At 46.5% G+C, this 25977-nt stretch overlaps 1 protein-coding gene across 3 annotated transcripts in view; it reads left to right on the top strand.

Annotated features, from left to right (window-relative positions):
- The window catches only part of MDN1 (midasin AAA ATPase 1), a 2688524-nt gene that overhangs the window by 2153179 nt on the left and 509368 nt on the right, over positions 1-25977 (top strand). For all 3 annotated transcript variants that reach the window (XM_069606482.1, XM_069606484.1, XM_069606483.1), the window contains exon 74: positions 18235-18391. In XM_069606482.1, coding sequence (XP_069462583.1) covers positions 18235-18391 — 157 coding nt within the window. The remainder of the gene's footprint in view (positions 1-18234; positions 18392-25977) is intronic.

The following is a 25977-nucleotide window of genomic DNA, read 5'->3' on the forward strand; positions in this document are numbered from 1 at the left end:
TATAGCTTTTTCTGATTATGCTGCCCTGAGCGTCTTAAAAATTAATTGCAAAAGACAAAGTTGTTGGCATTTTCAAGGAGTGGAAAGAAATCCCGATATTCATGGGTCTTTGAGAAAACTGTTGTTAAATGTAGTTTAAGTGTTATGTATTTGGGATCCTACATTACAGGGAGTGCTTCGCTCCTCGAGTGTACTAGAGTACTATGGCAGATGGCAAAAACTCTTGGTAATCAGCTTCCAAAAGTGAATGGTAGATATGGGAAGTTTTCTTTGTAGCCAGCTGTTGGCTTCCTTGAAGGGAAGCTTGTGCCAAAGATAACATATGGGTTAGATTTATGGCTTGACAATGTGTTGGGTACTCTTGACCAAATTGAAACTTGGATTTGGAGATGCATATTGGCAGTTCCGAATGCAGTGCCTGTGGTTGTAATTTAGTTTTGAACTTGGCTTGCTCTCTCTATCGGAACAAATTCTATGGAGATTGCTTCCCCTCTTTAGAAGTATTGTTCATCCATTAAAAATACATTATATTCTTAACTGTTACAAAGTATGGTTGCACCTGAATGTTTAGGCCCCAAGACGTTTTCAAAGGGAGAAATGTATAGCGATATTGACTGAACTTAATTATGATTATAGAAGATTTGGTAAATAAATTAAAGGCGGCATTATGATACTGACTGGATTATCACGACGGAAGGTATTCATAACTACTCCTCTATGCCATTTGGGATATGAACACAAGAAGACAGGGGTGATGCCGCCATATCTGATTTTGTTTCCTAATTGATACTATCGAACTATATACTTACGTTTTATGTGTCGCTTGATCCCATCAAAAAGTCGTCTTCTGAGAAGGGGTCTTATTAGGAGAGAAAATTTTAAAGTTCTTGGTTCCCCACAGATTACCATGACCTCAGGTGAAGTTCCAGTAACTTCTTTATTTAGTTCCAGTACATTTAGATACTGATATAAGGTCAAGTATATCTGGGTTTAGGGAAACATAAGCCTGCATCCTCCCAGGTAGGCTTACATCTCTCAACTGACCAACATAGAACCCTTGAATCATACATCAACATTCTCACAACCCAGATTCTGTGTCACTCACTTAGCATTCTGCTCCTTCTGCACAAGCAACAAAGAAACCTAATCACTACATATCTCCCTTCCTAACACACAAAAACACACCAGCCAAACATCACATACATGAAACACAATGCATCCACACACTCCAATTCCATGCGTGTACATCCCTACCGCTAGAACTAAGACTACATCCAGAACTGAAAGCATCCCCAATAAAAATTGTACCATGACACCTACTACAATGCACCTCCCCTTTTCTACCAAGTAAGGGAAGACACTACCATAGAAAATTGCACCACTTATAATCTATACCTCAGGAAAATCAATAATCTCTCCTCCTCTACCACACAACACACAACCCATGCTAACTCGCACCACATCACTAACCTAGCTCCAAACTAATTCACTGAATCACGCACCAATGAACAAGGCTGGGTATTCCAAACACCCGATTAAACAACAAAACAACACGTGCACAACAATTGCCTATGCCGCCACCCCCAATTTGTCACCTGTATTCAAATGGTCCACCTGACAAACCTCAACCACTGAATGAGTAAGCATGAAAACACATCCCACAGAACTAGAAACATCACAGTCACCTAAACAACCACATCTAGTCAAATCCCCGCAGCCACTAAAACTAACACTAAGATGTGCACCTCACACTAAAAATACCAGGCTGGATGTTCCGAACGTCCGGGTAAAACAACACCCATTGAACACAACCAGTGTGATATTGCTACCCCTTATTCGTTACCTGTGTTCCTCAAAACAACCTAACTAACACCACTGCTTCGAGTAATCATTTACACCACACACTCTAATTCATACAAGCACACAACTATAAAATCGCCAAAATGTTAAATAACTAGCACACCACAATTACTCACACATGCATATCCCCACACTGCCCTCTCAAAACAGTGTTACCAAATATTAACATCACTGCCAAATTATTTCTACACTTTAAAATTCTTAACATTTTAAAAAATTCTAAGTTATTTGGTTCTCCTACAGTGGTACATATGCTCTATAAAAATAGGAACGAAAAAAAATCCTTCCCCAAAAATTATGCATAAAAGTCCTTTGAACAGTTCCACCTGTGGAAAAATATTATGCAGACAAACTCTTCCACAACCTATTTTGAAATTCTGACCAAACCAATTCACTTCACTTTAAAGGCCTTCTGTGGAAACAAATATCAGTCAAATGCATTACTGCAACGTTTCCTATTCCTAAAAAAATGGCCAACCTGAAAAAAAAGTGTTAGTACAGCAAACACACATATTATCCATTAAACAACATTGCTATACTCATTTCCAATCTACCATTTAATTCACATAAAATTGCATTTCAACCTGCATTGTGTTAACAGAGGCTACGATATTCCCACTTCTTGCATTCACTCTCTCTCTCTCTCTCTCTCTCAGCTACACACAGGGATGTCTAAATCAAAAACAAGCCTCACATGACATCTATCACCAGTTAACTTTCTTTGTTAAACCACAATATACAAAATCTCAAAGGCAAAGCAAAGAAAATATTCAGTTTCTTCCTCCTGCCGTCCACGTCTTTTAATAACAATACCTTCGGGGACACGGTCCCACTCAGGTGTCCACCCCTTTAACTCAACTACCTCTGAAAAATCAATTTTGGCAATTTGCATCTGTTGCTTCTTCAACTCCTTGAAATAAAAGGCAACACTGGGAGGAGACATGGCAGCAAACAAGCACCACAACGCCTCCAGGAGCCGCTCCCAAAAAAACGCTCACAGCTACACAGCATCATCCATCTCATGGATCCTGTGAACCCTTCACGTACAGCTTTTTCTAATTGTCAGCAAAATCTCATTTGGACTGGCTCCAAGCCCCTCCAATGTTTTACCATGGGCTCCCATCCAAGCACTGCAAGTGCTGACTTGGGCACTATGCCCCTCCAGCAATGCCATGGGCTCCAAGCCCCCAAGTGTATTCACGGGCTACAAGTCTCCTAGGTGCAGGTACGGGCTCCAAACCCTCTCAAACGCTGGAATGGCCCACAGGACCCTCCTCTGCTCCAGGCGCTTTGCACATTAGCCACCAATCTTCCATTTAACGTTTAGGCGCAGCATAGGTTCCCAACCTCTTCTGATGCTACTGCCCTGGGCTCCACGCCCCCAGCTGCACAGCATGGCTTCCTCATTATCCAGGTGTAACTAGACCCCAGGCCTCTTCAAATTGCTACTACCTTGGGCACCAAGCCCTCCATGCTGCAGCCTGGGTTACTACACCCCTTATACCAGTTTCTGGGCCCTCAGCCCTTTCTCCATCTCTTGATTTCCTCTGTGCTTGACCTGTCTTACTAGTGACAGGCCAGCTGGCACCTGTCTCTGGCGCAGCCCCTTACTGTCTGCGCCTGTGCCCCTTGCGCTGGTCCCTTCTGTGCCTACAGCATTAAGCGCTCGCCCTACCTGGGAGGGTCGTCTTCTTGGGTTGGGGGGAGGTGTATGTGCCATCTTCAATGCTGTCCTTCCAGCACAGCCTGCATCCTCGTTGACAATGTAGAGTTCTGTGTTCCCCACAGATGACTCTGACCTCAGTTGACGTCCCAGCAACTTCAAGTTCCAGTACATTGTGATAATCATATAAGGTCAAGTACATCTGGTTTTAGGGCAACATACGCCTGCATCCTCCCAGGTAGGCTTACATCTCTCAACTGACCAACATAGAACCCTTGAATCATACATCAACATGCTCACAACCCAGATTCTGTGTCACTCACTTAGCATTCTGCTCCTTCTGCACAAGCAACAAAGAAACCTAATCACTACAAAAATGCAATGTGCAAATTCTCCAGCATGGGGTCTGGCATGGATTCACATGCTCCTGGATATTCCCCGTTGTCAAGCTGGGAATCCTAGGTAAAGAAAAAATCAGTTTCAGGTCATAATGCCCCCAGCCAATGACTACCTTCTACCTAAGCCCCTCCTCTGGCAGCCATCTTCAGATTTTTACTGCCCCTTCAGAAGTCCTTGTGATATAGCTTTCAAGCTTTTACTGCATTTTACGATTTTTCTAAGAGCTTTGCTCTATTTGTTCCATCAATCGAGCCTCAAGCTCCATCGATCCACATTCCGATTAACGGGGACCCGTTGTCAGTTTTTTCAGCGCCCCTCAAGGGCGATTTTTTCATAGTTTCTTCTTGGGGGATTGCAGAAGCTTCTTAGAGGCTTACGTTGCGTAGGCATGGCGGATGAGAAGGAGGACTCAGTGCCTCTCTTCAAGATTTGCCCCGGCTGCAAACTACGGAATGTATTTTCAGACGACAGACATTCCCTGTGCCTTTACTGTCTACACTCAGACCCGAGGCACGTGGAGGTTGACTGTGTGGATTGTCTGGAGATGGTGCCCCGCACGCGGACTGATCGGCGCAAGCAGCTCCACGAGTGGCTGCAAGCCAATGCCCCAGCTTCGGGTGAGTCCCAGCAGCATGCCTCCCCTGCCCTGAAGAAGAAAGGTGAGCAGTCTTCTAAGACCTTTGAGGGCGCCCCTCCCGTGGGGGCCCAACATAAGGCTAAGCACCGCAAGTCCACTGCCTCCGGAAGCGCCGTTGCAACGGACACCTCGGCGGCCAGGCCGTATACAGCCTCTCAAGCACCTTCGACCATGAGCCAACGCTCAGGATCTTAGAAGAGGAAGTCGGACCATCCGGGCAAGCTCTTTGAGAAGACCCAGGCTGGCGTGACGGAGAAGGCCAAGGGGGAGCAGGGCCCGACCCTCCTAAGGTGAGGGCCACCGACTCGGCCAAGACTGTGAAGGCCCAGGTCCATCAGACGAAGGCCCAAACTTCCATTGAAGGAGTGGCGGCGTCTCTAGCAAAGGCCGCCGTGGTGGATCCGCAGGGCACGGCCCCAAAGGCGTGAGTATCCCTGCCTGCCAAGAAGGAATCCTCTTTCCAGCCCATCGAGGAGACACCGGAGAGGATGATGCCGATCATTTTACCAAAACAGTCTCCCTTGGTCGCGGAGAACGGGGGGCACGGTAACCCCCCAGGGCACGGACATCTCTTCAGAGGAGGAGCTCACCAACCTCCCGATCCTCCGGAGGGACGATGTGTCGAGGGCAGGCCCTATGGGAGGGATCCCGACGAGGGAGGCGATGAAGGTAATGATGAGGAGACCGACGAGGAGCAGCAGGGCGTTGACGGATTGGAGGACCAACCTAAGCTACAGACGCCCTCAACTCCGTCGCCACCACCTCAGCAGCCACCTGGGGATATCTCGGAGGACATTTTCACGGCTCTGCATACCCTGTGCATGGAAATCCAGATGAGGATGCCTCTAGCGCCGGCGGCCCCGCCCGCAGCACCAGAACAATCGGAGGAACCACCATCCAAGAAGAGGAGAGTTCACCCCCACCCTCTGATCTACCCTTCACTCCCCTCGCCCCTCAAAGGGATGACACGTACCCAGAGATGACGGGCACTGGCACGGACGGCGACGGCTTGGGGGTTCTCCCGTCTCCGCCTTCCAGATCATCACCGCCCGACGAGATAGGCTCGTTCCATGCCATGATCTCCAGGGCCTCGGAGCTATTCCAGCTCGTCCCTGAGGAGAAGAGGGTTTCCTATACCAGCGCAGAGAGGCAAAGAGGAAGACCGTGCTTTCCATCCCGCTGTCGGATGACATTTGAGACGAGGGGTTGTCCCTCGTAAAGAACCAGTCATCGGCTCCGGCGAAAAGAGACCGTTATGAGAAGAAATACAGGGTGCCTGACTCTGCGCTTAAGGTGCCAGCCATCTCTAGACTCTGTTGTTTCTGCGGCGGCCAAGAAGTTGTCTTCAGGCTCCTCCTAGTCAGCAGCCTCCTCCCCCTGGACAGTGAGAGGAAGAAGTTGAATGGCATGGGGTGAAGAGTGATCACATCGGCAGCGACGACCATCAAGGCCGCTAACGCCCTTGCCATCATGGCGTGTTACGACAGGGAACTTTGGCTCAAGATGGCCTCCTCTTGGATTTCCTTCCCAACGGCAAGAGGGCTGAGGTGTTGGAGATCCTACAGGAAGGCGAGGTAGCCTCGGACCACACCATTACTGTGGCCACAGACATTGACGACACAGATTCCACCAAATGGGCAACAGCGTTTGCCTTCGTTGGCGGGGCTGGCTGAGGACCACTAATTTCAGCCCGGATGTTCAGTCGAAGGTGTTGGAAATGCCCTTTGACTGGGTCAATTTGTTCTGAAAGACTGTGGACGAGTCTCTTCAGGCCATCAAGGAGGACACTGTGACGGCTCCTGCCTTAGGCAAGCTTCAGCAATGACAGCGGTCCTTTCGGACTTCTGGAGGAAAGTCCCAAAGTTCTTCTAAAGGATTCGGAGGAGGTGCTACGTCCTACCGTCAACCCTCCTGCTCATCGGCCCAGGAGACCTACAGGGGCCGTGCCAAGTCTGGAGGTGGACGTCGTCGTTGCCAAGGCCCCCAAGGCGGCGCTTCAACATCAAAACAGGACTGAACCGATAGTGAAGTCTGACCCCCAACTCGTGCACCCTGGTGGGAGGCCAGGTGGCGAACGTAATCATCGTGTGGAAGACCATCTCCACCGACCATTGGGTACTGGACGCTCTCACCCACAGACACACACTAGAGTTCCAACGGAAGTGTCCTCATATGCCACCAGTGGCCCGTCAGGAAAACCACATCCCTTCCGCTGGAGGTGCAGGCCATACTAAAAAAGGGTGATATAGAGCTTGTCCCAAAGAGGCGCCGGGGCTCCGGAGTGTACTCTGGTTACTTCCTCGTCAAAAATCAGACTGGCGGTTGGAGGCCCATCCTGGACCTCTGCCGTCTGAACAAGTAGATCAAGTCTCAAAAGTTTTGGATGGTGACTCAGCAGAACATGTTAGGACAGCTGGAAGAATGGGATTTTCTATCGTCGCTGGACTTGGAGGATGCCTACTTTCACATCCTCATACACAAGGGCCACCGCAAGTACCTGCGCTTGGTGGTTCAAGGACATTACCAGTTCAAGGCCCTTCCCTTCAGACTGAAGTCGGCGCCGCAGCTGCGTCTTCGAGGGATCCACGTGTACCCTTACCTGGACGACTGGCTCATCTGGGTAAGTTCAAAGGACATTGGCGAACACGGTCCAACTCCTGACGGACCTGGGGTTCTCGGTGAACTATGTAAAGTCCTGCTTGATTCCATCGCTGGATGCGTGGTTTCTGGGATCCTGACTCAATAGTGTCGTGCCTGGCGTCTCTTGTCAGGGGAAGAGGATATCGGCCATTTTGGGCAAAGTACTACAGCTGTTGGCCCTGAAGGTCACAAGGGTGAGGTCCAACAAGTCCCCACTCGGCATGATGTCATGCATATACCTCATTTGGCTGTGCAGGCTACGAATGCGTCCGCTGCAGGAATTCCTCGACCCCCATTGTATAAAAGTCGGGAAACTTAAAGGACAAGATCACACTAGACGAGAGTTTCCATCGAGTGATACAGTGGTGGGGAATGCACGCACATCTGTCTGCAGGCGTTAATTTCCAGACCCCCACCTCGTCAGGACACGGTCACGACGGATGTCTCCCTGGAAGGTTGGGGAGTGCACACCGGAAGTCTTCATGCAAGAGGCCTGTGGCTACCGGAGGAGATGTCGTTGCACATCTACGTGTTGGAGCTGCGGGTCGTGTTTTGGGCTCTCAAGTCCTTCCTTCCTTCCAAGGGCAAGGTGGTATGGGTCTTCACAGACACCACCACCACCACCAGTGTTCTACATCAGGAAGCAGGGGGGGGGAGCACAAGGCCCCTGTGCTCTCCAAGGAGGCGCAGTACCTTTGGCACTGGGCTGTTGCCCAGGGGGTATTCCTCATCCCGTTTCATCTGGCAGGAGTGAAGAACACAGTCGCCGACTCTCTCAGCAGGGAGCTTCGCTCTTGCCACGAGTGGGAACTTCTGCAGGACCAAGTGGATCACCTGTTCCGCAGATGGGGCAATCCCCAGATCGATCGATCTGTTTGTGACAGTGACGAACACCAAGTGCTGGAGGTTCGTCTGCAGGTTTCCCCAGCTGGGGAGCATGGGGGATGCATTCTCTTTGCCCTGCGATGGCCTGTTCCTGTATGCGTTCCCTCCGTTGCTTCTTCGACTAGTCAATCAACTCAGATGGTCCCGGTGCAGGATGATCCTCGTCGCACCAGCGTAGCCGAGACAGATATGGTACCTGGACCTTCTGGACATCAGTCAAGCATCCGGCGGTTCCAGATCTTCTCGCCACGGAAAGAGGCGCAATTCTGCACCACGACCCAGGATCGCTGAACTTGAAGGCTTGGCCCCTGCAGCACTAGAGTTTGGGGGCTAGGATCTCCCAGGGGATTGTAAGGAGGTGCTCGCCAAGGCCAGAGCTTCATCTACTCTCAAATGCTATGGGCACAAGTGGAAGAGGTTCGCCGTTTGGTGCCGTACACAAAAGATCGACCCTCTATGAGTCACTGCTCCAAAGGTGCTTCCGTATTTGTCGTTGTTGGCCAAGGCAGGACTGGCCCATGCCTCCATCAAAGTTCATCTGGCGGCTACACCAAATCTTCTGTTCGATCATCCTTATGGTTGCATCAATTGGTCAAGGAGTTCGTCAAAGGACTATTTAGCTCGTTCCCGCCAGTGAAGGCTCTGGCCCCGGCGTGGGAGCTCAATGTGGTGCTTACTAGGATCCTGGGTGCTCAGTTCGAGCCTATGCATTCGGCGCCACTGAAATCTTTGTCATAGAAAACAGCTTTCCTTGTGCCCATCACCTCCGCACGATAAGTGGGAGAGAGCCAGGCTCTCTTGTAAACCACCTTATTTGACCAAGCTCCAACGAGCCCTTGGTGGCCTTCTTCGCCATCTGAGAGTACTTTGCACTCGCTGGATGTGGCTAGAGCGCTGAAGTTCTATGTGGACCGCACAAAGAGTTTCCGGATGAAGTCTCAACTTTTTGTGAACTTTAGCCCTGTGAATCATGGGAAGGCCCTCTCCAAAACTTCAGTTTCCAGGTGGCTCTCTGGCTGCATCACCCATTGTCACGGGTCGGCAAACCGACCGTTTCCTGGCCATCCGAGAGCCCATTCGACCAGAGCAATTGCTGCAAATACGGCATTCCTGTCTGCTGTGCCCCTGCTTGACATCTGCAGGGCTGCTACGTGGAGGTCGACTCACATCGTCACAAAGTTCTACTGCGTCGTCAGGGATTCCAGGGAGGAGTCCAGAGTCGGCCAAGCAGTGCTGCGCAACCTGTTCGCTTGAAGGTGAGCATGGTGAGGAGGTAAGAGAAGCTTAATGTTGAGCCTTGCCACCTCCCGTGGTTGTGCATGTGTGTACTGCTATGTATTCTTTATTCATGAACATGTGAATCCATGCCAGACCCATGCTGGATAAGGAACAAGTTACTTACCTGTAACTGTTGTTCTGCAGCATGGGTCTGGCATGGATTCACATGCGAACCCTCCCGCCTACCCCTCTGCGGCTCTTCTCTTGGTCCTACTGCTGTTAGGTAGAATCCTGTGCAGTGCCCTTAGGGACCACTACACACAATTAAGACTACACGTGGTAATACAATTTCACCTTTGGTACAAGCCTGTACTACTATGTTAAAGTGGTAGCAGTAGCAGAGCAGCCAGACTTATCTCAAGTGTAAATGAGCAGTAGCAGAGATTACACAAAGGGACCACAATTACTGTGACTCAAGCAAACGCTGACTCAAGGTTTCAGGTAAAAAATATAGCAGTACATTTTATTTTTAAACCGTCTGTTAGAAAACACTTCAAGGAAGGAACCGAAGAGAAGCAGAGAAGAAGACGGCTGCTGCCACCCCGAGTGCCGGTGAAGCCCTGCTGCAGTCCTGAGCCATCTACCCTTCAACGACCAGAGAAGATCCAGTCCGGAGTCTTCTTCCCTTGAGCCTGGTGGGATCAACCAGCTCGTCTTTTCTTCAGTCGGAGAATCCTCTCCTGGGTCGAAATCACTGCAGTGCCGTAGTGGTCCGGATAGCCACCAGAAGAGCCCTCTCCTGATTTAAAGGAGCGCACCTTTTATTCATCGTTGTCTTTTTCGCTGCTGCTGGACTCATCCCTGGGTAGTGCAGATCGCTCCAGACGTCGTCATCCTTGTCCTCATGACTGAAGCCACAGGAACCGTCAGTCTGCAGGAACTACCAGGAACAACTGCTGTGGCACCAGATTTTCTCCAACGGAAGAAGGTACTGTGCACATATGGCCGTTCTCTCCGTCTGACCATCCGGAATCGGGGTGAACCCTTTTCTTCCTCAAAGATTTATCCCTTCTTTCCCTCTTATAACTTTTCCTTCCATCTGACAATATCCAAGTACTCTTGGTATCTCGAATCTCGAACTGTTCAACGTGTGATCCTCGGCAACTGAGCATCTGCTCCATTGACACTGGCGCAGGCCTATTGACTTTAATCTGTATCTTTGAACAAGTCCTCGAGTCTCCTTGCCTTGAAAAAGTATTGCCTTTGATTTTCTCCCACTTTTCCCTTGTTTGAAATTCTAAAGTACAAAGTGTGTTTAACTTCGTGAGCATTTCTATCCGCGGGTACGCGTTAGTATCGCAACACTGGTCTGTCAAATCCTAATGTACTTACATTGAATTTACTGAAACAAGTGGAACCGATTGTGTGTAGTGTATTTTACGTGTGGTTTTGAATTTATAGAAGTGAAGTGTTTTGTGAACAGGTGGTTTAAAATAAATGTACTCAAATTTATTTTACCTGAAACCTTGAGTCAATGTTTGCTTGAGTCACAGTAATTGTGGTCCTTTGTGTAATCTCTACTACTGCTCATTTACTCTTGAGATAAGTCTGGCTGCCCTCCTACTGCTACCACTTTAAAAGTGTAGTAGAGGTTTGTACCAAAGGTGAACCTGTATTGCCACTTGTAGTCTTAATTGTGTGTAGTGGTCCCTAAGGGCACTGCACAGGATTCTGCCTAACAGGGAATATTAATGAGCATGTGAATCCATGCCAGACCCAGACCCATGCTGGAGAACAACATTTACAGGTAAGTAACTTGTTCCTTCTGCATGAATAAGGAATGCATTGAAACTACGATAAATATATTAATATGCTGCACAGCTCTGAATACTTTAAGAGGGAAATATTTGGTCCCTCGGATTAAAAATATTAAATGGGTTGATGATGAAAATCTATGGAAATTTTATTTGAGTGGATCCATGAACTCTGATAGATTGGCAATAGCGGCTTTCCTAAATTCTGTTAAATTGTAATACTGATAAGTGTTTGTATGTGGTTGGATATTAGGTTTTAAATGGGTTTAAAAATTGACATTTTTGTGCAGCTTTAATATGTGATGTATGAGTGGAGATGTTTTTTATAATTTGTTTGATATTGTGGGGTAACATGTTTTAAATGAATTGTTTGTAGAGTGTTTCTTTATGAAATGTATAATGGGGTAGTTTTATAGGGTTTAAGAACGTATTTTTAGAGATTACTTTGTGCAACAGATTTGCTATAAATGATATTGGTTGCATATTGGTTTGCACAAGTCTAGTTTTATAAATGAGTTTTTTCAAATGGAAATTATATTTATTGTAATTAAATGAATCACTGAACGTGTATGTATAATGCAAAAGGTTCACTTTTGAACTAAGCACAATAAAAGAAAATACATAAAAATGATTGAGAAGACTGGGGATGTATATTCAATAACTGAGATGAAAGAACTTGGCCAATAATTATGACATAAGGTGGGCACTATGTAGACTTTTAAAGCGTTGTGCGCACAGAAGGGAATTTTGACACTTGGAGGAGCTGCAGGAAATAATGCCACCTTTTCCTTTTGGATGGATTCAACAGGGAGACCAATTTAAGTGCTGCAGAAGGGAACAGGTTAACGACTAAGGCTCCTCTGGGGGTTTTCTCCTGGGTTCATGCCTAAACACTAGCCAAAAGTGTTGGCTGACCACTTCTAGACCATATGTCTATACTACAGAGAATAAAGAAATACACTTTGAAACACTACATCAGCGTGAGAATCTTCTTATCCATAAGATTCACCCAAAAAACGTTAATTAGCTAGGTAACCAGGACTTCTCACTATTCCCATACAAAAGGTGTGGGTTCACCTCTTCTCACCTGTGACCTTGCACCAAGATATCAAGACCTCAGACTAAATACTGAGCTTAGCACTGGAGCGTTCAGATCTAGAGCCCACCCATCCCCCTCTCTTTTAGAAAAAAAATGACATGCCTATCTGTTAAGACAGAATTCCTATTTTAGGGATTCTAGGGCTAACTTTTAAGACCCTACCACTTTTCGCCGCTTTCCCTCTATTTTTTGGGATCACTGCCCTGTGTCTAGTTGCCATGGGTACTTCTTCTGAAGTCTCCCTGCCATTGCAACCCTTTTTACTTGAGTTATATGGTATTTGTCAAGCTTGAGAGAGGTCACACAACTCCTCCCTAACCGTTGAAGCCAAATGGAGTACAACCGTCCCACCAAGGGTGGGACGTGTGCCTGATGTGATACTAACAGGACACACTGCGGCAGGCAATGGGTGGGGGACGACAGTTAGGGAGAAGTTGTGGCTGGGTAAGGGGAGATTAGGGAAAGCGGGAAGGGGGTTAGGGTACTTAATTGGGTAGGAAGAGGGACGTGGGGAAAGGCAACATACAATACATACAGCAATTCTAAGACACCTGCTTGCCCCTGAATCGCCTTGGACACTTCACTCAAATCCCTAAACCCAAATTTACAGGGGTACCCCTTAAATACGGGTACCCCTAATCACACTCATACCAGTTAATAGTTCATCCCTCAAGGAGAATAAGGCCAAGAGTATATCTTGCAAGGATAACAAATTTAATCAAAATGAGGATGGGGGCAAGGGACTCTTCCCCCCCCCCCAAACCCCTTCAACCCGTACCCCCCACATCCCCCCGCCCGACCTGCATTCTGTACCTCTTCCGTGGCTGGCTCCTCCAGGCGGGTGCTAAGCAGGCGCCTTATATACTGTTTGACTTGGTCACTGGATACTTGTATAGCTCATCCAAAACTGTCCTTCTTCCTTACAAGAGATGCTGCAGTCTTCCTTCTTGCATGGCTGGATTTCCATTTAGGACAAAACTACTTAGCATACTGCTGCCTAGGCAAGAATACATTGTAGCTCCTGTTCATCATCATTTGCTATATTATAAACATTTAAAATTCAACACACCTTCCCTCCATACTTTACACACTTCACCCACTATACTCATATTTTATCTGGTCCAATAATTCTGCTTAAAAACCCTTGTTTTTCATACTTTTGCATTGAGCATTTTAGCCTGCATGGGCTTTTGATGGACAGGACACAGCTGCTGAGTTACTTTGTGTGCTCTGCCAGAGCTAACAGACACAAGGCAATGCATGTAGTCTATTTTTAGGCTGCATACACTGTGCTTTGAGATTTTAAAACTACATAGAATAACATTTACAAGTGTATTCAACTAATGGTTATTTGCACCTTCTATTTAAATACTATCTTCATTTAGTGCCTGGCCACGCCTGCGTGTGATTATATTTGCATGAAAAAGGCTTTCTTAGTGCTATAGTGCTTAGAGAAGTCTTGTCTAATTGTAAAGCGCTTGAGGGGGGGGGTGCAGGAAGGCGCTAGCCAAGGCACTAGCTCCTCCCCAACAGAAGGGCAAACCATGGTTGGCACACTGAAATGGATGCATGAATTGCTGTAGCCAGCCACAAACAATAAGCGCATGAGCCAAACACAGTAGACCTTTCCCAAGCAACATCACATCTTCTTATCGTCGGAGCAACTCTGCTGAAGGTGGCTTCAAACACTCTGCTTCAGTTCCATGCTTCAGCACAGAGAGCACACACACTTCCTGGTGAAATGAATAATGACTTGAAGGTTCTCAAGTTCCTGTTACTACACAGGACGTAATACGCTTGTCATAATGAATGTTACATCACGTAACCCCACGTGAAATACATGAAATGTTACACAGAGCACTTACCTCTGGCTCAAGGCGCCTACGGGCAACCCCGCAGCAGATGATTGTAGGCTGAAAAATCACCAGCAAAGCAGCAGTTTCCACTGCGGCTCATGCTGCTTCGGTGCGGCCTTCTGAATGCTGGCGGAGCTCCCGCTGGGATCATGGGCCAACCAAAGATTTTCACGCTGACTGCACATGCACTTTTCAGGCGCACTCTTCACCGCTGCCGCCCGGGGAAAGACTCAGCACCTCGCCTGCCACGCCGTCATGCCCATGCCTCATCAGGAAAAATTACCCACACCTGACACATCTCCATGGCTTGTTAGCCCTCGCTTGGGGGGGGCTCCGGCCAGAGAGGCCCCCTAGAGTCGCTGCAACCACTTCCTCACCCTTAACAGCATTGGGTCACCGGTATCGCGCCTAGTCCCAATGGTACTTTCTGGGCATCCCATTTTTGTTGTCTGATGATATCGTCCTATATGGGTTTTAAGGAGTAGGATAGTGGCATTTGTACTTCGGTTTTGGCTTCACCGGTGGTGCAAACCATTGTACCGCATTTGTAGTACAATGTACCTTTTTGGTAGCTATTGGGGCACCTCTGTGTTTTAAATCATGCTCTCTCCCCTTTGGTATTTTAGGTCTTCCTTTGTTCAGGGTAACCTCGATCTATGCTCAAACTGGCCATTTTGACCACATGTGTTCATTATGAGCCGACATGGCAGCATCCATATTGGTTCCAACTGATTTGGATCAGTGTATGTGCATGGGCCCTCCAACTACCAATGGGGAGTGATCTAGGCTATGTGGCAGTCGGAGCGACCTATCAGTAGTGTTGGACATCTGGCCCTTTGCCCCCAGCCCATTCTAGTGATTGGTGGGCTGGCCTATGGCCAGACCCTTTTTCCAGTGATATTGAAGGCTCTGCCAGGTCCCTTTTTGCCTTCTTTTTGTTTTGTTATGCAACTTGGAAGACGCTAGTTTGCTGGCAAGATGAAGGGATTTTGCTCGCAGAGTTTGCAGTCTTTAACTCTGTTGGCCTTATTGGCTGACTGGAGTAGTTTAGGCATTTCCCAGTTTGGATTTACTACTCCTGGAGTCCAATTTAGGATTTCTAAATTCTCCTGCCTCCCCTCATGCACTGGGGTGAGTCTTCCTTGCTGGGACAATTTTCTAGGCCATTTACAGTAGTTTCCGGCCAAGTCTCCACCCTTGTAACTGGAACCTGCTGCCACCCGTAAGGGGGTTGGAGGTCACCAACATCCATCCCCATCTGCTACTTGGGACCTCTTAGGGTACCCCAGGGGCAGTCTCCCCATGCCAGGATAATGTTTTGCTGGGCTGCCATCCTTTATTGTTCACTGAGCTACAGTGATCCAGCGTTCTTTGTCTTCAGTCCTCCTCACCATATTCTTTACTCCTGGCTTTAAGGTAGACATGGTGGGAAAGTTTTTCTGTTCTTTGTTTCTGTGGTCCAGGGTCTTGCTTGGGTCAGGATTCAAGCCCCTGGACACCGGATTTTGAAAACCACCTAGGAAGGATGCTTATACTTGACTGTGTTTTGCTGTGCAGGAGCAGCGTTTGCCAAAACTCCCCTATGAGTACTTGCCTCTGCGTCTTGGGGTTTGAGATTATTTAAGATGCTGTTTCCTCCACTCTGGGTCGAGATTCTTTGGAGGTGGGTCTCAACCACATTTCCCATTTACTTTTTGTGGGGCCTCATGCTCTGCTGCACCTTCTCCACAGGCTTCTGGTTGTGCAGCTGGCCTTGTTCTCTTGATTTGGGGTCTCCTCTGCTCCACCCTGGAGTTTTTCCCCTGGAATCCACACCTCTGGGGTTAATGACGTGCATCAGTTTTCCCCAGATAAGCTGATGGGCCATTGATTTTGTCCTATGGAGTTCTACATGACCCGCGACTCTTCTAAAGTGACTTTGGAAGAACTTGCCTGCGCCAGGAAACTTTTCCTGCACCCAAGGGTTTGAGTGTTTTAGGACGAGGACTGGATTTTTAGTAAGGGACTTTATTTTATAAGTATTTGTAAAGTCATGACGCACAATCCCCTCCTTTTAAATGAATCATTACACTGTAGCTAATTTTGGTGACTCAGTAAATATTTTTACCCAAGGTGTATTACAAAGGTAACAGTTTATAAAAATGTATCCTGAATTGTGGTTTTGAAAAAGAAATGCCACCCTCTATCCCTGTTTATTATTGTAATGTGTGCATTTGGATTATTTGTATACTATGGCCAAGTGGGTCCTCATTAATATGGAGTGTTGATGTTGGCTTTTGGGATTTTTAGACTAATTTCCTGTAGTTTAAAATGTCTGGGTCATTTTCATCCCAACCCCTTGCCTAAATGTGCTTGATTCAGACCACCAAGTCTAAGACCTACCATATATAGCATGAGTGGGTTGTTCCTTTAGGACACTGTTGGGGCAGGCCCTAGGGCACTGTATTTGCTTTGTTTGGTTGTGCATGGATCAAAATTAGAATTCATGGAGCAGGATCTGAAAATAGCTCCTGCCCGTCAGGATTTTCCTGTGACCAGGAGTTACTCATCATAACCCAGGAGCTATTAAAGTTCAGCTTCATGTATGGAGTGACTGAAAGATAGCAGAACTTGCTTTTTACCCCAAACTGACATTCACCCAAAAATGCACATTTCTTGAACCACCTTGTTCTCTATTGCTGTTTTGCCATGACTTGTACTCTGTTCCTGACTGTTTCTGTTGAATCCTCTTACCTTGTTGCTTACTGACTTATTACGTTCTCTTTGAATAGTTTTCCCTTTTCTTTTCAGTCAGTATTCCATATTGCTGCTACCTCTCATTTAGTCTACACCTTTCCTTGCTGTTATTTCCTAACTGCTACATCTGTTACTCCATTAATCTGTTACTGTACGTTTTTCTCTGACACCGCTTTTTCTGTGATGAAACCTTGCTCACTCTTTCTGCTGCACAACGAGGCACTTATATATAGTATGCAACAAATCTAACTTCCAAATGAGATGCAATTATAACAGTGGGCCAATTACATATGACCATTCATATTTTACATGTCATCTAGAGGTTTACTGTTGCACCTTTTATGCAAATTCGTAGACACATAGTTAATATCAGATCAGTATATTTGAATGGCACCAGTTGCCTTGGGGGCAAAAAGTAGCTCCTGGTAGCAATCCAGCCAGGCTCTTCTAGGCAGTGTCCAGCAGCTAAATAGCTCCCTGCAATTTCGAACCCTGTTGCGTTTCCTTGTTCCAACCTGCTGCCCTGTTATTTTCATGGTGGGTCCCTATTTGAAATAGTGGACTCACATAAATGTATTGGGGTGAGGAGAGACAGTAAGACATGTGTTTTAAAATATGCTATTTATTCTTTAGTACTGTGAAATAATTTTGTTTAGTGCTTATTTTACCCCATAGACATCTATGTGTAACATAATAAAAGTATGTTTTTTCAGGCCAGAGGCCCATTATGTTTTTCCCTGACCAGTGAGCTTGTAAATTCGAGAATTACAAGCTCTTTCTAAAATTAAATGATCTAGTCTATGTAAAGCCTTGTGCTTTTTGAAGAATTTATCCCAGCTGTACATGTTGGACTGAATCTTTTATTAGCATCTGCTTGTTACAACTTCTCACAATAGTCTCCTGATGATTAGGATTAATCTGAAGGCCTTGTGTTCCTGTTTTGGTCATGCCCCGTCTTTCATCATCCATCACCATTTTACCCGATACTACCCAAACATACTATTTAACTCACCATGTCTGAAAGCGTGGGCTTCAATGCCAAATAATGTGAAACCATAACCTCTTGAAACATTTTACTTGTTTGCTTTCTTTTAGTCTCAATGTCTCTGGAAACTAGATGCTCACTTTCTAATGCTACTTGTAAATGCATGGTGCTGACTATGTTGATGCATGTTTCACCACATGGTAGATGTCTCTGGTGCCACCTGACCTTTTCCTGAAGGTTTTAAGTCTCATCCTAGCGCATGATGGATTTTTGTAAACAAACAATTCTTAAAGGGAAGTTTCAAGTATTCATTTGTAGCAATAGTGCTCGCAATTAAATAACTCCTTATACATTCCAAGCATTGGCAACATGTTGTGCTGAGTTCTTACCTTTTTCGTTCTGCTTTGATCTCTGTTAACAGTTAATCTATTCTGTTTTTCAGGATGTGAACTCAGTTGAAAGTCTAGCCGTTATACATGCAGAAGACTCTCTTCAGCATCGCCTGCCAAAGCTCATCAGAAGAATGAAGAAACTGTGCTCCTCATTTATAAAAAGGAATACTCTACCAGATTTGGTGAACAACCTTGATGAGTTTACAGGTGAGTTTTGCATCTTTTATGGGTTTTGCTGTCCGAATATGTATCTTTTGTGCCAATTCTATAGGGTGGTTCAAAAGTGTCAGGCTTGTTGCATTGGTGAACAATAGGAATTGCCCTTACCATGTAGAGCATACCGTTGCACATTTCAGACTTCGGTCTGCAATCCCAGATCAGGGTGGAAGGCCAGTTTACACCTTGCAGCAAGTGCTGCGCTGATGATTTGGGGTAGCATTCTTGTAACTTTTTACTTTTGTCTTACTGGTTTACCTATTTGTTCCCTGAGGAATCCTCAGATCGGGTCTCATCAGAGACCGTCAGAGGCAGTGCTAGAGGGACGTGGGGGGGGGGCCTGAGGGGACTATAGACCCGGGTCTTTTGGTTGAAGCCCTGGCTACAATCTCAGGGACTACAACCAAAAGGCTATAGCTATCCCAGAATCCCACCAGTCCTGACATTAGCTTGGCCCCTGATATTTTCCAGACCTAGCAACACCCCTGGAGACCGTGTTAGGAATATCTTTCCATTGCCATTTAGTGAGTATATTTGAAACAATCTATCATAAATGTAAAAAAAAATGTTTACAACCAAAAGCTAGGCTAAACTCTTTATAGTTTTTAGCAATGCCAGATAGAGTAGTCAGGTTTCACCCCAGGGAACAGAGAAGCCTGGTGGATATATACAGTTGGTCCCCATAGAGACCACAAGACCATATGCTACACAGGTATACTGAAAAGTATACTATTATAGCATTATACTTAACACAGTTATCAGTTCCAATAAATTGTTTTGTTTAGGCACAACACACAATATAACCTAGTTTCTATGGTATCCATTGATAATGTTGCCATGACAATGTTGGACCTGGCAGCCAGCACAGAGACTTTTTTAATCTTTACGCTTGCTCCCCGTTTGTTTTTTCAATAATTTGTTAACTTCCCTTCAGTGCCTCGCCTCTCCCGGCGCATGACGACCACAGGAGGATTCACGAGATGTCCCTCGTGTGACTGCTCGTTCCCGGCATCGGACCCCCATGCACTGTCTTGAGTGTTTGGGCCTGACCACCGCTGGGGACTCGTGTTCAGTCTGCAGCGCTCTCGGTCACAGGGCATTGAAGAATCGTTTGTCGCGTTGGAGGGAGATCTTCCACACTGGCATGGATTCACATGTTCATGAACATTCCCTGTCCTCAGGCTGGGAATCATCGGTAAAAGAGAAAAGTGTTTCACTTTCAGCTTGAAAACTGTATTTCTCCTCTAAACCAATCACTGTGTCCTTGGTCATACTTGGTCGAACAAAATCCGGTCCGTGAACCCCCAATGCTGGAACAGGGGCAACAAGGAGTAGTTGTGCAACTCCCACTCGTAGGTGAACCCCAAGCGACTCAACTGGTCCCCTCCTGCATTGCTGTCCACTGGCAGGTGGACGGCCGAAATCCAAATCCCCTCCGTCAGGGCCCATTCCTAGATCAAAACCGCCTCCATGCAGAGGTGGTGGGTTAGGGGGGGCCGGGCCACCTTGCTTGTTCAGGTAAAACATTGTAGTACAATTGTCTGTCCTGATCAAAACAGACCTGTCCCTGATGAGGGGCAAGAACGCCTTGTGGACCAGGCTCACTGGCACGAGCGGATTGATATTCAAGGGGGATTCCGTCCTGGACCATGCTCCATGAATCGCTTAGCCCTCCAGAGTAGCCCCCCAACCAGCGAGTGCGGAGTCCGTCGCCACCACCAGGGTAGGCTCCGGTCAGGCGAAGGGGGCTCCCACTGAGACATTGCCCTCCATCAGCCACCAGTAAAGATCGGGCAGCAGGAGCGGTGGTATAGGGAATCCTGTCCAACTGAGACCCCGTCTCCTGATCCCAATTGTCCGACAGGTGATGCTGGAGGCACCTCATCTTGAGGCAAGCGTGCAGTACAGTGAGCACGCAAGAGGCCATCAGGGCCAGAATGTGCTGGAATTGAAGCGTTGAGGTGGTTGAGTTGGTCAAAGTGTCCCACCGCCTTGCGGAGGGACATAAGCCTTTCAGGCGTGGGGAACACCTGCTGAACAGTAGTGTTCCAACGCACTCCTAGGAAGATCAGTTCCTGAGACGGCATAACTGAAATTTCCTCTGGTTGAGGGAAAACCCTAGCTGCTGAAGGATATCCACCAATCTCTGGCAGGAGTGCATCACCCCTTCGGGTGACCCCGCTATCACCAGCCAGTCAATCAAATAAGGGTATAGATGATGGCATCAACTTCGTGAAGACACGAGAGGCTGAGTTCAGGCCGAAGGGCAGAACCTTGTACTGAAAGTGGTACGACAATCGTGAACCGCAGAAACATCCAACGTGGTTGATGGATGGGTACATGCAGGTACGCATCCTTGAGGTCCAGGGAACACATCCAGTTCCCTGTACACACAGACTCAGCTATGTGCACGGGAGTAATAATCTTGAAGCGCTCCAGCAGTAAAGACTGTTAGGCAGAATCCTGTGCAGTGCCCTTAGGGACCACTACACACAATTAAGACTACAAGTGGTAATACAAGTTTACCTTTGGTACAAACCTGTACTACTATGTTAAAGTGGTAGCAGTAGCGGAGCAGCCAGGCTTATCTCAAGAGTATATGAGCAGTAGTAGAGATTACACAAAGGGAACACAATTACTGTGACTCAAGCAAACACTGACTCAAGGTTTCAGGTAAAAAATAGAAGTACATTTATTTTTAAACTGTTTATCAACACAACACTTCTATTAATTCAAAACCACACGTAAAATATACTACAACCAACCAATTCACTTTGTACGGTATAACTCAAGGTAAGTACCCTATGTTTTAACAGATTAGTGTTGTGAAACAAAAGACGTTACCAGAAATACATATGCGATCACTTTTTGACAGTAATGACAGTTCGGTCTTACTAAAGATACGCGTATCCGCGGCAAGAAATGTTACTGGGGCAAAAACACACTTGGCACCTGAGTTAACGAGAGAGAGTTGGGGGCAAAAATCATAGGCAATACTTTTGTCAAGGCAGACAGAATCAGAGAACACTCAAGTACTGAAATTCAAGAGTCAATAGGCCAGAGCTAGTGTCAAGTGGAACCGGGTTCCTGTTGTCGAGGATCACACAGTCAGACAGTTCAAGATTCAACATAGCCAGTACTTAGATATTGTCGATAGAGGAAGCAAAAGTTATAAGAAGGAGGGAAGATGAGGACAAGCCTTGTAGGAGGATAAAAGGGATTCACCCGATTTCCTCAAGCAGAACACAGTACCTTATTCAATGAAGAAGCTGGTGCCACAGCAGTTGTTCCTTGTAGTTTCCTGCAGACCCACGGTTCCTGGAGCTTCGGCAAGGAGGACGAGGTCTAGAGGGTTCTGCACCACACAGGGCTGAAGCCGGCAGCAGCGACAGTGAATAAAAGGTGCGCTCCTTAAAAACAGGAGAGGCTCTTCAGATGGCTATCTGGACCACTACAGCAGTGTGCAGCGATTTCGACCACGAAGAGGATCCTCTGCCTGTAGAAGATGAGCTGGTTATCCCCACCAGGCTCAAGGGAAGTAGAATCCGGACTGGATCTTCTCTGGTCGTCAAAGGGTAAATAGCTTAGGACTGCAGCAAGGCTTCACCGGGACGGGATAGTTGTTGCAGCCGACTTCTTCTCTGCTTCTCTTCGGTTCCTTGTAGTTCCAGTGGCGACTCTGACTTCTAGCCCAAGAGTCCTGCCTTTTATGCGAAAATCCCCCATTCACACAGCCTGGCTGTCAATCGCGCAGCATGGGGTTGTCCGGCCCGGACAACCACCTCAGCCAATCATGGCAAAGTGCGACTTGGGTTTCCTAGGATACCCTGTGCAGGGGATGACTACACCCCTCCCTCACATTCAGCCCACCTAGACACCCAGGCGCCTAGAGGAGGGCTTCTTGGCAGAAGCCCGCCAAAAGACAGTGAACAAAGAAGGCAAACCTGGTTTGCAGCGCAAAGTAAAACACAAGAAGGACTTTAACAAAAAGAAATGGCGAATAAACCCAACCAGAGCCAAAAGAAAAAGTATTTGGTCAAGCCGGTTTAAGTTCAAGGCTGATATAATAGCCTGAAACAATGCCACGTTTATATAGTATAATCGCGGTAGAAAAGTTAGGGTAGATGCCACTGCCACCAGCCAAGTCTAAATGTTAAGAGCGAAACAATGCTCTAGGAGGTACAGATAAAAAAGGCTAAGGATTAACCCTTTCCAGTACTCCATGTAAGATGGGCTGTACTGGATCTGTTGTTAATTGAATAAGTAAAGTTAATGGCAACTTTACTCTTTCCTGGGGGACAGTAGTCAGCCCCAGAAATGGAGTCGGTGGGAAGTCTAAAAGACAACCCTGTGTCACTGCACCGAAGGTGCTGTGTAACACACAAAAGGAGGCTACTGAAGTGGTGTACTCCTGAGCCCACAATCACAAAAACAGATGAAATACACATGGCAAAACATGGGTAAAAGTGGGGGGAAAGCTTACACTCCTACCAAGAGGAAAAAATAAACTCCAGAAATCAAGCAAAGATGCTGAGGGACTCACTAGGTAATGGAAATTGGCCATTGAATGTGAATTCTCCCTAACAAAGCACAAGTACTCAGATCTTCAATAGTGTGCAGTTCATCGCAGTTTTCTAGACTCCAACGATGATCTTGAGAACGGACGCAGGAGTCTCCCTTTTAGCCTAAATTTGATCCTGGGTCGCTGCCAGCCCACCAATTGAAAGGATCTTCACCATTGAAACTGGCAAGAGCTGTCCAATCCGGCCAAATTTTCGCACAGCCGCGTTGCCTGGGAAAGCGTTTTCCCTATGTGGCATATCCTGATCTCAGATGGCAGGAAGAAGATAAAAGATCAAGCTGGCCAAAAGACGAGGTGAAAAAAGAAAAGCACGCCCATTTTGATTACACGGTACTCAAAAAGAAAGTAATTATGCAGTAAAACACAAAAGTGCATGCATATAAACAAAAGCAAGATAGAAAAATATCCCCTGCTGCCAGCCCTTCATGGACACAAAGTGAAAGTAACGGAAATGGTTCTAAAAAAGGGACACGTAGTAGCCATGCCCCACTTCACTCTGAGCTGGTGTGTGCAGCTTAAAAACAAGAAGGAATCGCGCAAATGGAGACAGGGTCCCCTGCATTGGTAGCCTTAGGGACTGACCAGTGCCCCCAAAACAGATGAGTTAAGCAAGGAAAAGAAAGCAAAAAGGTTGGAAGTCATAACAGGAATCAAACATTAGTAAATGTTTCATTGATCTCAATGGAGGATAAGCTGCCAAAAGAAAATCTTTTCTTGCATTAGGCGTTGTGGATGCAGTTGCTTAAGAGCATGGATTGAATTGTTCTGGCTGGACAGTGGTTTTAATATCCGGTTAAAGGATGGTTCCAGCAGACCTGCAGCAAGATGAGGCTGACACCACAGAACAGCAGCCACACCGAGGACAACTAGGAAACACCTCCCATGCCCCTCCTCATGAAATGGCAGACATGAAGTGCAGTACTGGTCAGACTGCTCAGTTCGTGGCAGAGAGCAGGCTCTTGGCAGGGCTCTAGTCTTGCAGGGGAGCAGCAGACCGTGATTTTATTAGGTCTGCAGAGTCCAAGGTTCTGGCTCAGGACGGCAGCTGTTGCAGCAGGGAACCCCGGTTCAGAAAGTGGACAGCCCACAGGATTTTCCCAGGACACCTCCGAGGTCCACTGACCGCAGGATAACAGTGCGTGATGCAGGACTCGTTGGTCAAATCCAAGGGGGAAAGGGCACCCTTGAGGGTCGTCCTTGTTCACAAGGGAGGTTGCAGGGCTTTTCTGTTAGATGGGCTTGGGCAGTGCTGGTTGTCCATAGCAGCAGTATTCTAGGTCTTCAGTGCAGTCTTTTCTTAGGATTCTTGGCTCCACTGAACAGGTACACAGCACCTTTTTATCCAAAATCCACACTAAAGGGAATTCCTGCGCCCACCAATAGCAAGGATTTGCACCTTACAGATGGGGAATGTTCAGTCATAGGCGGTCACATACCTGCATCTTCCCAGCAACAGACATCCTCTTGCTGAAGAATTGATTGGGACCAGACGGTCCCAATTGCAGTGGCCCAAGAGTCCAGGCTGGACCCTGCTACGTGACTACCCTTATGGATGTTTTTCCGAACTGAGAGGTTAGGAACAGCAGCAAAAAGCAAGATGGCCAAACGGCAGGGCGTAATCCTCATTGGGGCAACCATTTTGCATATATGGCACTCCAATCATAATTTTATTTCAAATGGTGTACGGGCTTGCATTGAAAAAAATAAGAAAAACCGTACACTGCCACCAGCTTGTTAGGCACATCAAGACAGTGTATAAAATGTTTGCAGACAAAAGTTATACAAAGTACACCTTATAGTATCCCATTTACAGTGGTATGCATTCCAAAATGAAACGCAGGCAAAATGAAAGCGAGAAACAGTTTCCCTGCACTGGACACCCTTGGGTCTCAGCAGTTCTCTACAAATAAATGTGTCGAACAGGTAAGTGAATCTAAAAAGGCTATACTTAACTCAAAAGTTAGTTACAGTTTCCGAGTATGTAGACAAATCTGGGGGTCCCATTGAAATCAATTGGGTAGGCCGTTACAAAAATAACAATATTTATTAACATAGGGAAAGGGCTAAACAATTGCCAAGCAGTCCCAGAAGGCTGTGCAAACATACAGCGAAATTACATAACATATACTGGGGACTTTTCTTTTGTTTTTCTGAACAGGTCTATTGATATCCTATGGGAAAGAAGTTGAACTCAGTGATTTATAAATGAAATTCCTTCATTTTTATTTTTTATTTGCATTTTGGTTTATTACAAACCTTTATACAAAAATAAAATATCCATTTTCAATTTCATCACTAAATAAAATTATAGTTGTATGCAATTCATTCATAATAACAATTACATGTCTAGACTAAAACTGCCAATTTTCACCTAAAAGAGCATAAATAGATTTTACGAAGAAGCAGAATGCAATAATCATTCTAAATTGATTACCAGATAATAGTTGGTGTCATAGATCCTCCCAGTTATAGATTTGCCTATTCATCACAAATTGATAAAAGAATGTATGGCAAGCTTCCCCAGTTTTATCACACTGATTATATGGTTCCAGTTTTATATTTTGGCTGCATTTTTGCCTAGTTGGCATGTTCTCATCGGTCTTGGAATCCCATGCCTCGGACTCCAAACATCCCAAGTATGTAGCTGGTTTAGATGGAACCTCATGAACAAGATTCTAAACCTAGGGTCAGAAAAGCATTTAAGATAAGCAGGGATTGAATCGTATAAACTCAAGCAGCATTAATCATTTTGCCTTTTGAGGAAACAGTCCTAATTGGGAAGGCTGTAGATGAAAAACTCGAAACGGTAAAAAGATCACGAAACCAAAAAAACACTGGGACAGATTACGAACAAGCCATTTATCCAAAGAGGGGTCTTTAAGGCACAATGTACTGTTTGTCCCCAAGGCTTCACCAGGTCCGATCAACCAGGATCTGGAGAAACAGGCTCCTCTTTTTACAGTCCACAGTCTCAATCTGCCTCCCATCAGTCTTA

Source organism: Ambystoma mexicanum, chromosome 4p (assembly GCF_040938575.1).
Source record: "Ambystoma mexicanum isolate Mex_15411 chromosome 4p, UKY_AmexF1_1, whole genome shotgun sequence".
NCBI lineage: Eukaryota > Metazoa > Chordata > Amphibia > Caudata > Ambystomatidae > Ambystoma > Ambystoma mexicanum.